Raw genomic sequence first — 14521 nt, 5'->3', positions numbered from 1 at the left:
ATTGCTTACAAACTGGCAGTTGGTGGGGCAGGAGTTGGAGCAGTGAGAAGCTGCTGGTTCTTTGAACCCAGGGGTTGGGATTTGAAGCTGTCCTGCCATGGTGGGGAGGCACAGAATTGCCATCTGAGGGCCAGGCAGTATTTTAGCATCAGAAACCCAGTGTAAAAGACACATTGTTAGGAGATGACCCAGTTTTGGACATGCCTCTTGTCACACTTCATTGGGAAGGAGCAGCAATTTATGTTTCTAGTATGCCTTTATGTATAAAGTCATATATATATGTCCTTATATGTGCCTGGTGTTGCTGCAGAGGCTTAGGATGCTTCTCTCTCCTCTGCCAGCCAGGTTAATGCCTGTGCCAGCCAAAGCAATCTACCTGCAGTTTAAATGGAGTCCTCGAAATAGCTCATTAAAACATCTTCAGCAAAGGATGCAAAGTGGAGGATGGAAGAACCTGCATGTGTAGGATGGCTTGGCTGGAGGCTGCTGACCTGTTCTGGAGTAGGGGGCAGCTTTCAAAGGAAATTGTGATTGCAGAGTTTGCAAAGGGCAACGCTGTGTGTGCCAGGGCTTCCAGAGGAGGGAAACCAGCAAAGGCAGGAGGAGGCAGCAGGGGCCCTGAGCTCAGGTGTCCATGAGAGGTGTGGGAGCAGGGGGGTTCAGGCAGACACCATGTTTCTCTTCCACCTCCCTAATTTCCCTGAGCAGCCCCCTGCATGCTTCTGCTTAGAAATGAAAGTGCAGAGCCCTGAGGACAAGCATTGGGGCCATCACACATTCAATCCCCACAGATGAGGGTGCAGCAGCTGTTTCTGGGCAGGAGGTGTGAGAAACGCATTGCAGCAAGATGCTGAGGTTTCAGCCTTTGGATAAGGTTTAGAAATTAGGAGGGGTTAAGAAAATTCAGAAACTTGCAGCTCTACAAAGGGCCTGGGCTCGTGGTGGGATGAGCAGGGCACAGGCTTTGCTGCAGGCTCACAGGGCCATCAGCTCTTCTGCAGAATCAAGCAAAGTCTGTGTTTTCCACAGAAAAGGGCTGAACCTTTTCCAGTGTGGAGCATTTCAAAAGAAAATCAATGTTGTCATGCATGTGCTTGACTGACAAGTCCTTCAGAAGTACTGCTTCTTTTCAGAGCTTGAGTGAATTTGCCCCAAATTAGTGGGTCCTCCACAAGATTGATGGGACCTCCATGGGGTTAATAGGACCTCCAAACTTGCAATTGTAGCTCAGGTTCTTGACCCAGCACCCTAGTGATGGTGAGTGAGGATGGAGCTCCCAGGCAGGGACTGTCCCAGGAGCGGGCATCCCCCACGCTGCTTACACCAGCTTTTCGAGTTCAGGGGCTTAAACCAAATGTAATGTCCCTCAGCATTGGTGGAGTCCCCATCCCTGGGGCTATTGCAAAGCCGTGGAGCTGTGGGCCGTGGGTTAGTGGTGGGCTGGGCAGGGTGAGGGGAGGGCTTGGACTTCAGGAGCTTAAAGGCCTTTTCCAAACTGTGATTCTGTGATTCTGATCTGTCTGGCAGGCCCAAGAAGCTGACGTTGAAGGGCTACAAGCCATATTGGTGCACCTTCAAAGATACCTCCATCTCCTGCTATAAGAGCAAAGAGGAATCCAACGGGACTCCTGCACATCAGATGAACCTGAGAGGTAAGAGGAGCATGAATGCTGATGCATTTTATCCCAGTAATAGGCTGCTCCTCGCACTTCTGGCTCACCTGCTGCTTTATCTTCTTGACATGCCATCCTAGGATTAGGTAAATGTTGAAAACAATGTGAGTTTGAGAGTGTGGCATAGGCTTAGACTTGTGGAAAGTGAGTATATGGTATGTGTCACCCCAAGGGGAAGATCCCCAGTACCACGGGACAACAACCTGCCTTTCTTTTTGTCCTGGTTACCCAAAAGAACTCAACTAACTCCCAGGGTGGAAGACTGGAGCGCACACACACTGCACAGGAGAGAGCAGACCTCCCTGGGCTGCCCTCTTCTTCTAGTGAGCAGCCTCACCCAAGCACTCCCCACCAGCCTGCCACAGGAGCTTTGCAATTCCTACAGCCGCTGGATTTTCTTCTGTCAAGTGAAACACTCCTGCTCTGGCAGCCACCAAACTGCACAGAGCTTGTTTTTTCTCCCCTGTGGAGGCAGCAGCAGATGTGATGCCAAGTGACGTCTGGCTGCAGGCAGAGCAAAGCCCGGCCCGTGGGACCTTTTTTGGGAGCTTTTGACAGATCTGCTGTGACGGCACTTTTAAAACATCTCGGAGGCGGCGGCGTTGAGCAGCCCCTGGGCCAGCCCTGCTGGTTCTGTTCATCACAGAATCCCAGAGTGGTGGGAGTGGGAAGGGCCCTGCAGAGCTCATCCAGCCCAACCCCTGCTAAACAGGTTCCCCTCCATCAGGGGGCACAGGAACGTGTCCAGGTGGGTTTGGAAACCTCCCGAGAAGGAACCTCCACACCCTACCTGGGCAGCCTGGGCCTGGGCTCCCTCTTTCATCCCCTGTCCTTATCTACATTGTTCATGCCATCCACAGATGTGCTGCAAAACTTTTGCTGCACCAAGATGCCATTGGAGACCCTTCGGTGGGAGAGCTTTTGCATTTTCTTCCCCCTTTTTGGTTAGTTTCCCCCCTCTTTAAGCCATGGTTCTTCACAGCCCTGTTAAACACCGACTCCCTTGTTGCAGGATGTGAAGTTACCCCTGATGTGAACATCTCTGGTCAGAAGTTTAACATCAAGCTTCTAATCCCAGTGGCAGAAGGAATGAATGAGATATGGCTTCGCTGTGAGAATGTGAGTTACCATCACTCAGCCCCTCCATCCCTTCCCCCTTGGCCCACCATCAGCTCAGGCTCGGATGTGCCGTGTAGCTGTTGTGAATTAAACAAAAGAGACAACCTGCACTCAGGTGTGTCTGATCTCAATGCTCAGAGCACGTGTGGCAACTGGGAGTAGAAAACCAGCCCCTGCTTTTCCTTGGCTTTGTCCCATTGTTGTAGTCAACACGTTGGCTGGGTTTCTGCCCATCTCTGTGCATGTTTGAGTCTCCTGGGACTGGAGGGGAAAGAAAGGCTCCCTGGAGTTCTGTTGTGGGGAGAGCACAGGTGGCACCTCCACCTCTCTGACGGGCCTGGGTCTCTGTTTTTGGGGGCCAGGAGACGCAGTACGCCAGCTGGATGGCCGCCTGCCGCCTGGCCTCCAAGGGCAAGACGATGGCCGACAGCTCCTACGGCATGGAAGTCCAGAACATCCTCTCCTTCCTGAAAATGCAGCATCTGAACCCAGACCCGCAGCTCATCCCAGAACAAATCACCACCGACATCAATCCCGAGTGTCTGGTTTCTCCTCGCTACCTGAAGAAATACAAGAACAAACAGGTGGGTGCTGGCCCGCTCTGCTGCTGCTGCTGGTGGTGATGGTGATGTGGACTGGGAAGGCTGCTTTGGCAGCAGGCAGAGTTTAACACGGTGTGGTGTGTTTTGGGTGTTGTCACATCATTGATGCACGTGGTCACTAAACTGAGATGCTGTGGTTTCGGTCCAGTACCTGGAGATGGCAGCCACCACCTGACTTGTGCTGTATGTTTGGCCGTGGGGCACACACACAGCCTCGGCAGCGGGGAACCGTTGATTTCAAACACTTCATGTTTAGTTTAAATACGTTTGGGGGATGGTTTTTGCCCCTGCTGACAACCGAGCGAGGGTGCAGCAAAGCACGGCTCCGCAGCCCCCCTCTCACCTCCACAACAACGTGCATTCAGTCCCTGGTGCTGGGGTTAAAACCCCTTCCCTTGGCCAGGAATCCTCGGGATGAGCAGAGTTGCAGTTGCTTGCAGTTCTTTACCCAGACTTGGCTGTGATGTGGTTTGCAGATTTCTCTCTTTTGTCGCTTTCCCACTCCTTCCAAACACCAGCCCTTGAGACGTTGCTTCGTTTTGAGTTGCCGTGACTTGCGCTTGAGCTGCGACGCCGCACTCTCTCCGTGCATGACAGGGCTGAGCTGTTCTGAGCTGGAAACAAATGCATGACTTTCTGAAAGACATTAGATGTCAGGACAGAGGCAAAAATAAGTAAGGCATTCCTCTCATGGCCTTTTGGTGACTTAATCGCTCAGCTGGAGCTTCAGAGCCCGAGTGCTTCAGGCTGGCTGGGGCTAGAAAGGATTTCTCTAAACCCAGAAGAAAGCTGCAAGTCAGAGAAGCAGGAGAAATATAACTTTTTATTGGCACAGCACGATGATTTCCTGGCACTGGGGTTATATTTTATGTAGCCCTTATTATTCTTCTGAATAAGCCTTTATATCCACTTGGATGAAGGAGAGGCTGCATAAATATATCATTCTAGCATATAGAGTACCTTCTAGGCTTGAACTCAATGAAATGGAGGCACCTGGAAAAATATTAGCCTGCAGAACTTGCTTACTGTGCAGGTATCTTCCTTAGCAAAACAACCTCTGTGGAATGGTAGGGACAGGCACGAGCCCTCACCCTGCTGCAGACCCTCCCATGTGCTCTGTAGACATGGGCTAAACAGCAGATTTGGGCTTTTCCTTTCAGGCCAGAGGCAGAGCTTGCAACAGCAGAGGGTGTTTTGCCAGCAGAAAGGCACAGGGAGGGATAGAGGCTGCGGGAATGCGAGGAATTCAGCCACGAGGGTCCAAGAGGAGGAGGAGGAGGAGGTGGCGCAACCCACGAATGGTGCTGAAGTGGGAACTGGCAGTGAGCCTTGCTGGAGGATTTATAGAGGTGCTTGGTCTCACATCAGCCCTGCTCAGGTGACCATTGTCTCCACGTGCCCTTGCAGCAGCGTAGGGTTGGCAGGTTGGGTTTCTGGAGTGCCAAATGCGAAGTGCAAAAATAACCCCAACCCAAACAAGCCGAAATAAGTGTATTCAGAGCTCTCCAGTGCCTGACTGGGCTTGGGTCCAGCCGGCCTGCAAGGGCAGATGCATCCCCAGGAAGCCCAGATGGTGTTGTCCTCCAGCTACTTGTGACCCCGAGCGCTGTCCCCAGCATTTCTCCCCATATCTCAAGTAAAAAGGGCTGTTGGGCTTCCTGTTGAGTCAGTGGGCTTGAGGTGATGCAGAGGTGAGGAGGAGAGGAGCGTGAGGACACAAACCCTCCTCTGAGCTGGCAGCTTCACCCTCCCCTTCATCCATCAGCAGGACCAAAAGCATCTCAGGCCCAAAACCACACGATGCCAGGGCAGCTGGGACCGCACGAGTGGCCAATCTCTGCTGGCTTGTCCCCTCTCCATCCTCACGCTCACTTTGGCTGCTTTTCCACCTAAGACACGGTGCATGTGTTTGGGGTTTATTTAACGCTTGAACTTTGATTTGCAGTTAATTTACGCCTTTTCTCTGCTTTGTGGCCATATTTCTGATTGCTTTTGTATTTTTTTTCTTTCTGCTTCCTTTCCTTGTTTGTCTGTTTTTGCCTTTCGCCTTGCCATCTACAGCCAGGCTATGTAAGAGACTTGGTAAGTGACAGCGACAGCAGCACTCAGGTGAATGTAAGATAAACCTTCGAATAGTCTAGAACCCCTTTGGCTTGGAGAGCAGCAATGAAAAGACACAGCAAAACCTCCGAGAACCCTGGGCCCCACTTGGGTTTTTATACTGGTCCCCTGGGATTTACGCTGTGAAACTGGAAACCCAACACCAGCCATTTGCCCCGCCGTTTGCTCACATCCCGCGCCTGAGGCTCACCCAGCCTGAGCGGCTCTTTGCCTCCAGACAGCTCAGATCTATATTTGCTATTATGTGTCTGAGGAGGGTGATACGAAGCAAAACGCAGCTCCAGGTTTCTCACCAGGCGCGGCCGCGGGGTTTGAGTGGCTGAGGTGAGGGTGGGAGGGACGGCTGGTGCGCGGGGCTGTGGGGCCGGCGGTGGGCTCGCGCCGCCTCTCGCAGCCCCCTCATGCCCGGCTGTGTCTCACCGCCCCGCAGATCACCGCCCGCATCCTGGAAGCCCACCAGAACGTGGCTCAGATGAGCCTCATCGAGGCCAAGATGCGGTTCATCCAAGCCTGGCAGTCGCTGCCGGAGTTCGGCATCACGCATTTCATCGCAAGGTCGGTGGGGCTGTGGGGCAGAGCAGGGGGATTCCCTGAGTAAATGTGCACAAGACGTGTTTTCAGTGAGATGGGGACAGGCTGACAGCTAGGCAGAGAGCAACCTCAGGAGGTTCAACAAGGACAAGTGCAGAGACCTGCACTTGGGGAGGAACAACCCCATGCACCAGTACAGGCTGGGGACTGACCTGCTGGAGAGCAGCTCCAGGAGAGGGACCTGGGAGTGTTGGTTCATAAGAAACTGACCATGAGCTAGCAATGTGCCCTCGTGGGCAAGAAGGCCAATGGCATCTTGAGATGCATCAAGAAGAGTGTGGGTAGCAGGTCAAGGGAGGTTCTTCTCCCCCTGTGCTTCACCCTGGTGAAGCCTCATCTGGAGTCCTGTGTCCAGTTTGGGGTTCCCCAGCTCAAGAGAGACAGGGAATTGCTGGAGAGAGGCCAGCACAGGGCTACCAAGATGCTGAGGGGACTGGAGCATCTCTGTGAGGAGGAAAGGCTGCAGGACCTGTGGTTGTTCAGCCTGGAGAAGAGAAGGCTGAAGGGGGTTCTCATCAACACTTCAAAGAACCTAAAGGGTGGGTGTCAGGAGGATGGGGTGACACTTTTTTCTGTGGTGCCCAGTGCCAGGACAAGGGGTAATGGGCACAAGCTGGAACACAAGAAGTTCCACTGGAACAAGAGGAGAAACTCCTTTGGTGTTGAGGTGAGGGAGCCCTGGCCCAGGCTGCCCAGGGAGGGTGTGGAGGCTCCTTCTCGGGAGGTTTCCAAACCTGCCTGGACACATTCCTGTGCCCTCTGGTCAAGGGGAACCTGCTTTAGCAGGGGATTGGGCTGGATGAGCTCTGCAGGGCCCTTTCCAGCCTCACCATGCTGGGATGCTGTGAAGACATGAAACACATAGCACATCCCCAGCTGGGGAAGTGGCCCCAGAGCTAAAATTAAAAGCATTAATTGCATCAGCCTATAAAACTGTTTTTATGTGAACTCAGCTGCCGAGTTCCACACTGGCAGCTTGCACATGGCATTTGCTAAGCCCTGGCCGTGCCGCAGGTTCCAGGGGGGTAAGAAGGAGGAGCTGATCGGCATCGCCTACAACCGCCTGATCCGGATGGACGCCAGCACGGGCGACGCCGTCAAAACATGGAGGTTCAGCAACATGAAGCAGTGGAACGTCAACTGGGAGATTAAAATGGTGAGTGGGTGCTCTGCCCCTCGCCCCGGGGTGTCAGCCAACCGCTGCTCTCTGGGAGGGGGGTTCAGCTGACTTTGACATTTGACTTTAAAACTCGGTTTCCCCGTCGCTGTTTTGGAACACAGGTTCCATCCGGCTGCGTTGGCCTCATGTAGGTTTTCCTCTTCTGAGAGCTTGTCCCAGCTGCTGCTGGAGTTAAGTGTGATCCTTAAAAAGAAGTGAAATACCCCTAATTTTTCATTAGGGCAGCCAGTTAGACACTGAAAGGCATCAGGGTTTTCAACACCCACTCAGATAACTTAAATCAAACATCAGCTCCAATGCTCAGACTTGATCCTGAGCAGCAACATCAATGTCCTGGGCCTTACCCATACCCAAATTCCTTTCATCTGCAGTACAGCTCAGCCTTTCATGTAAGCCATGAAAAGCCACAGCAGACCCTTTGCTGGGCTCCAAGATGGACATTTACCCAACTGCTAGTGTTCGGATGCACAAACCTTTGGTGCTCCTTTTGGCAGCGCTTCATTACAATTGCCAGGGATACATGAGGGCTGTTCTCCTGCAGCTTGTGGCTCGTTAAGAACTGCTGCAGAAATTATTCAGCTTCTCCTCTGTCTCAGACTCTTTGTTTTGCCCCAGTTTCAAGCCCCTATATTCCCAGTTATGCAGCTGGGATACTCTGCTGGGAATTTGCTTCCCCCCTGCAGAGCTGTCAGTGCTGGGGGAACAAAACAATGAGTATCAGGAAATGGACAGGCTATTCAGTCACTGCAAAACGAGCTCCCCCAGCCCCCAGAAAGCATTTCTACAGCCAAACTTCAACCTCCAAAAAGCAGAATACACTCACAGGGGAAAAGTGGAAAGAAATCCCGGCCCTCAGCAGGTCTGTGCCCAGACTCTGTTTCTCTTCAAGCAAAGATGTCAGCACTGAGGAGTGCAAACACTCTGATCAGTTGTCTCTGAGGGACGGGGGGTAAAAGGTGTCACAACCCTTTAAATGAATAAGTAGAGAAAATATGAATGTAAATAAAACTATCGAGAACTAGGTGGACAAAAGCTGGAACACAGGAAGTTCCACTGGAACAGGAGGAGACACTCCTTTGTAGTTGAGGTGCGGGAGCCCTGGCCCAGGCTGCCCAGGGAGGGTGTGGAGGCTCCTTCTCAGGAGGTTTCCAAACCCGCCTGGACACGTTCCTGTGAGGAGGGGAACCTGCTTTAGCGGGGGTTGGGTTGGATGAGCTCTGCAGGGCCCTTCCAACCCCACCACTCTGAGATTCCATGATTCGGTGGAAGCAGCAAAAGATATCTCTGTACCTAAACTTTTGAGGCAACCCCCCTGTCCGTGCTGTCGCCCGCAGGTGACGGTGGAGTTCGCAGACGACGTTCGGGTGTCCTTCATTTGCACGGAGGTGGATTGCAAAGTGGTGCACGAGTTCATCGGCGGCTACATCTTCCTGTCGACGCGAGCCAAGGATCAGAACGAGAGTTTAGACGAGGAGATGTTCTACAAACTGACCAGCGGGTGGGTGTGAGTGCCCCCGTAACTGTACTCCCAGAGGAAACCCCATGGCCATAGTCATATTTAACTTTAAGAAGCTGTCCTTTGAAATATGCTGCTTAATAAAGTAAGCTTGAAATGTATCTTTATTTTTTGGGTTTGTACCATGCCAATTGTTGCATTACCAGAGCAGTTAATCTGTGTGCACTAATGAGCACTTCTGATAATTTGCTATAACCAGAGTGTGCCTGGGCCAGGTCCTGCCTGTCGATACAGAACCTGACGGGCAGATCAGGAGAACATTTGACTGACTTAAAATAGCCAATTGTGCTTTTTACCAAGAGAACTCTAAGCCATCTTCTTGTAAAGCCATCCGGGGCTTAACCTATATGAAGTCTATTTATCATGTTTAATGCATGAGTGTTTGCTTTCTCGTTGGTGGGGTTTTTCTGTTTGCATCCTGTACGTTGGAGCTGTTGTGAAGTCGCCTCCTGCCCCCGAGCAGAGCTGCCGTCTCTCCTTTCACACTACACGCACCGGGACTGCTACAAGCGCCTGACAGGGCTCTGAAGACAGTTGCGTGTGCCCTCGAAGATGACCCTCTGTTAGTCTGTTAGAGCTGGGGTTTATTTGTTAACTTGCCTTTTGATGATCATTTATATTGTCCTCTTTGTTTGTTCGTTTGTTTGTTTTTCCTAATCCCGTTTTCTTTTGACACCGTATTGTATTACGACACCTTTAGTATTCACCAGCATAGTCACTGTTCTGCCTATGATATGCAAACTTTTTCATTACAATATGAAGTAAAAGGTCTATGAAGTATAGGGTTGGGGTTGGTTTTTTGGTTTTTTTTTTTTTTGTGTAACTAATGTAAAAAAACCCACAAATTTTATAAAATTGTACAGTTTTTTTTAAACTAGTCTCACAAGCCAGCTAGGACATTGCATAGATCTGGTGTATCAGCATTAACTAGAGTGTGCCTGTAAGGGGTGAGGGGAGTAACCAAGAAACAAAAAACCCCCAAAACCCCCATTTCAGCCCAGTAAATTTTTATCTAAGTTAACCAGGATTTCAGAGCTGCACCACAAGGCCCTTGATAACCCATCCCTGGGGCCAGGACAGGAGCCATCCCCTGCCCTCCCCCTCCCCAGTGCCAGGGAATAACCACCCAGTGTTGCCTTCCTGTAGTCGGCTGTTTCAAGACTATGTACAAATGCATTTTATTTTAAATAAAAGACAAATCTTTTATTTAATATTCAGCTGCTGCTCCTGTTTTTTCTGGTTCAGAGCCACGACCAACACGTGTGATACAGCTGCTCCCTCCCACTGCCCTATCCCCACTTCGACAAAACAAAATGCCACCAGAAAGTGAAGCAAAGGACGGGGATGAGGCAGGAGAGCCCAAGGCAACCGCAGCAGAGCCCAGGGCCAGGCAGCAGGGAAGCAGCCCTGGGGATGTGGGGAAGGACACTACCCAGAACATGTGCGGTCAGGACCTGCCGTCACCCCATCCGAAGGCACTGATGGAGGGCTGGGATGTAGAACGGCCTCAGCACACTGGGCACGGCTACCTGGGCATCAGGAAGGTCTGTTTGCCTGCTGGGCTTAAAATGCTGCATTTCAGGGGATGATCAGGGGACTGGAACATCTCTGTGAGGTGGAAAGGCTGTGGGACCTGGGGCTGTTCAGCCTGGAGAAGGCTGAGAGGGGACCTCAACAGTTAAAGGTACCTAAAGGGTGGGTGTCAGGAGGATGAGGTGACATTTTTTTCCTATAGCACCCAGTGGCAGGACAAGAGGTAATGAGAACAAGCTGGAACACAAAAAGTTCCACTTAAATACAAGGAGAAACTCCTTTGTTGCTGAGGTGAGGGAGCCCTGGCCCAGGCTGCCCAGGGAGGGTGTGGAGGCTCCTTCTCGAGAGGTTTCCAAACCCACCTGGACACGTTCCTGTGCCCCCTGATGGAGGGGAACCTGCTTTAGCAGGGGGTTGGGCTGGATGAGCTCTGCAGGGCCCTTCCCACCCCCACCCTTCCATGATTTCAGCCTTTCAATTGGTCCTGAAATGAAACAGGGTTTGCTGGCAGCTCCTCAGAGGGCAGTGCTGCCATGGGAGATGCTTCCCTGCAGCTGGTGAGGGCCCTTGACCCGTGGTGGCAGAGCAGGGTGTCAGGGCAATTGGCGTGCTGTCCAGGGAAGAGAAGACAGTGAGGGATTTGCCATTGAGAAAGCTGAGTGCCCAAAGGGCCAGCTGTGCTGCTTGGCTGTGTCTGGTCCAGCTCCCAGCTTCAGGTTATCCCATCCCAATGCAGCAGAGCCACAGTGGAGCTGGAGGGAGGTGACGAGGGGAGGGAAAGGGGTGAGGGTGGCTGCTCACCGGCATCTCAGGTCCATGGGGCCAGAGAGGGGTAGATGACAGTAATGCCTGCAGCATCTTCTCCAGGCACAAGCTGAATTTGCTCCTTTGCAGAGGAAATCCAGCATTTCCCCATCCTCCATTATTGGCACCCTTCCTCCATAAAAGTAAGAGGAAGGGGTGGCCCAATGGTGCCAGGCAATCCCTCATTCCCATCTCACCACAAATGGTACCATGGCCAGGGCAGAGGTGTGCTCAAGACATGCCAGGGATGCTCCAAATCCCGCCCCATGCCCGTGGGCTTGGTTTTTTGGTTGCTGGCAGATCCTGACTACCCAGCCAAGTCCAGGTAGCCCCAGGAGGCACGTGAGCGGAGGAGCAACTGCGAGCTCCCAGCAGCCAGCATTGGGATTGTCACAGAATCCCAGGGTGTGGGGGTGGGAAGGGGCCTGCAGAGCTCATCCAGCCCAAGCCCCTGCTAAAGCAGCTTCCCCTCCATCAGGGGGCACAGGAATGTGTCCAGATGGGTTTGGAAACCTCCTGAGAAGGAGCCTCCACACCCTCCCTGGGCAGCCTTCTTCCTCACAGAGATGCTCCAGTCCCCTGATCATCTTGGTAGCCCTGTGCTGGCCTCTCTCCAGCAGTTCCCTGTCTCTCTTGAGCTGGGGAGTCCAGAGCTGGATGTAGGACTCTAAATGAGGCTACACTAGAGCAGAAAAGACGTGCTGGCCAAGGGACATTATCCTCCTTTGCATCTTTTCATCCAAGGAGAAAGGAAAGACATCCTGGAAAGACATCCCCTGTGACCCCCACACTGCTCTGCGCTTCCCACCCGGCATCTGGCCCCCATCCTCGGGGCCATGCAGGGAAAGGCTGTACTCAAAAGCAGCCTCTGCCTTCCCATGCCCTTTTCCCGACCTCCCCTGCTTTTCTGCTTGGTGTTTCCTGCCTTATCACCTCCTCCAGCTGCAAACTCAGGCCCTGATTCAGCACAGCGGAGCCCTGCAGAGGCAGCTGGGGATGGACAGAGCAGCAGTGAGACTCCCCACCTTTGCTCTCCATGTTGTGTCTCCCCATCCCACGTTAACTTCAGGCTCTGAAACAGGAGGTAACTATTTTTCAGTGAGCCATTCCCATCACACACATGGCTTCGGTGCTATTCCAGGCCAGACACATTGCTATTACAGTGCTTCACCCCACCCCTGCATCCAGACTCCCCCTCTACTCTGCCCTGGTGAGGCCTCATCTGGAGTCTTGTGTCCAGTTCTGGGCTCCCCAGCTCATGGGGGACAGGGAACTGCTGGAGAGAGGCATCAAGATGCTGAGGGGACTGGAACATCTCTGTGAGGAGAAAAGGCTGCGGGATGTGGGGCTGTTCAGCCTGGAGAAGAGAAGGCTGAGGGGCAACCTCATCAACACTCACAAATACCCAAAGGGTGGGTGTCAGGAGGATGAGCTAATACTTTTTTTCTGTAGTGCCCAGTGCCAGGACAAAGGGTAACGGGCACAAGCTGGAACACAAGAAGTTGCACTTAAACACAAGGAGAAACTCCTTTGTTGTAGGGGTGAGGGAGCCCTGGCCCAGGCTGCCCAGGGAGGGTGTGGAGGCTCCTTCTCAGGAGGTTTCCAAACCTGCCTGGACACGTTCCTGTGCTCCCTGATGGAGGGGAACCTGCTTTAGCAGGGGGCTGGGCTGGATGAGCTCTGCAGGGCCCTTCCAACCCACATCGTGCTGGGATTCTGTGATTCTATTAAAATGGTCTGTTGGAGTGGAGAGGGAGTGTTTGTGAAGTCTGTGGTTTACCTAAAACCTGGAGAAACACCAGATAAAATACAGCAGGGATGGGAACTGCCACATGCCAAGAATGGACACAGAGGGTGAGGAGCATGTTGCAAGACAGTTTAAGGAGGGAAGTGGTAAGAGCTGGAACCCATGGGAAGGGATGGATGTTCCAACCCAGGCACAGGAACAGCAACGAGGACCTGGAGGACCAAAGCCATTTGCTCTGCTGCTGCCGTAGTCCTCAGACATTGCTGTTGGGTGATGCTGAGTCAGAGGGAAACCAGGACACAGTGGGTGCAGAGGGGTTCCAGTGATGTGCTGGGGAGAAGAGTCAGAGCCCTGGTGGGTTTGGGAGTCTTTGGGCTTTAAAGCCAACAACGGAGGATGAGGAGGGTCTTGGCAAGCCAAGGCTGTGCAAATCCCACTTCCCACAGCCCCAGCACCACAGGGAGATGTGGAGGTTTGTTCTGCTGATGCTGAAATCTGGCTGGGGTTGACCTTTTTGGGTAAACAAAAAAAAAGGAAAGGAAACGAAAAGCCAAACCAAAACCAAAGGGAAAACAGTCCATGGGTGTCCACAGCCCACTGGGGTGACTCAGCCTCCAGGAGGAAGAGCAGTAACTGCCTGGTTTCCAGAAACTGGTGGCTGTCCTGGGGGACAAAAAGAAAGAATCTCCAACTATTTTGATAAATATATGATGGGGAGTGAGGTGAAATCCCCGTTCAACCAAAACAAGCGGCGGAGCAGCCTGGAGATGGGATTACTCCAGCTCTACAACAGTGAACAGGGCCAGAGGGGTGGATGCTCCTCCTCTGCTGACCCTGCTCTAGGAGTATGGAGGGGGAGGAAAGGAAAAAATAAATCATTTCACTGAAAGGTCTTGATGCAAACCGGCTGCCAGGGTGAAAACCCACTGCACTCCGTGCACACAGGGGATCAGCGCGCCTGGCTGAGCAGGGCCTCGGCCGGGCTGTCGGCTGCCATTCACACCCTTCCTTAAGCCCCAAGTAACCCAACACCCTACGGGTGGGCAGCTCAGAGAGCGGTTTGGGAGCAGGAACAGCAGCTTTGTGCAGGGGAGAAACTCAGAGGCCCGTGGAGATTGTAAAAACAAAGCAAAAAAGAGAAGAAATGTCTCCAAAGCAAGGCTGCAGAGCTGCACAGCCTGGGCATGGGCAGGGACACATCCCTGCGAAGGAAGGAGGGTGTTTGGTTTTAAAGGGTGCAATAAGGCAAAATGACCTCCAAGCACTACAAAAGGAGGTGGGTTATTGCCTACACATGGAAGCACAGGGCTGGTTTCCAAAAGCCTCCCCCATTCCTCCTGCTGTGGGTTGCCCACGCTGGGCTGTGGGGCTCTGCTGAAGCAAACAGGGACTGAAGGGAGCTCCTCAAATTAATCCAGAGGAAAACCAAACCAGATGAGTCATTTCAGTGTTCCAAGCACTGCAGGATGCACGTTGGGGACTTTCCAGCCTTTGGGCCAAGATGGGGCTCCATCTCCCTGGGGCCAACTGGGTACAAAGTCCTCTCCCAAATTCCCAGTGCTCACACTGCAGGGGAATGCAGGCACCTTCCCTTGCCTCGTCTGGCCCCTCTGAGCCTCTTGCTTGCTTGGACAT

The 14521-nt window shown here is 52.7% G+C and overlaps 1 protein-coding gene across 4 annotated transcripts in view; it reads left to right on the top strand.

The window, feature by feature from the left end:
• FERMT2 (FERM domain containing kindlin 2) overlaps positions 1 to 10013 on the top strand; it is a 54564-nt gene extending 44551 nt beyond the window's left edge. For 2 of the 4 annotated variants that reach the window (XM_061997801.1, XM_061997803.1), the window contains 7 exons: positions 1528 to 1652; positions 2686 to 2792; positions 3155 to 3376; positions 5456 to 5476; positions 5946 to 6070; positions 7121 to 7262; positions 8621 to 10013. In XM_061997801.1, the coding sequence (XP_061853785.1) occupies positions 1528 to 1652; positions 2686 to 2792; positions 3155 to 3376; positions 5456 to 5476; positions 5946 to 6070; positions 7121 to 7262; positions 8621 to 8794 (916 nt within the window). In that variant the 3' untranslated portion in view covers positions 8795 to 10013. The remainder of the gene's footprint in view (positions 1 to 1527; positions 1653 to 2685; positions 2793 to 3154; positions 3377 to 5455; positions 5477 to 5945; positions 6071 to 7120; positions 7263 to 8620) is intronic. The other 2 variants (XM_061997802.1, XM_061997804.1) reach the window with 1 other exon arrangement.
• The last annotated feature ends 4508 nt before the right edge of the window (positions 10014 to 14521 follow it).

The sequence above is a fragment of the Colius striatus genome, chromosome 6, assembly GCF_028858725.1.
Source record: "Colius striatus isolate bColStr4 chromosome 6, bColStr4.1.hap1, whole genome shotgun sequence".
Lineage (NCBI taxonomy): Eukaryota > Metazoa > Chordata > Aves > Coliiformes > Coliidae > Colius > Colius striatus.
The sequence above is the reverse complement of the archived record's forward strand: the minus strand, read 5'-3'. Positions and strand labels throughout refer to the sequence as shown.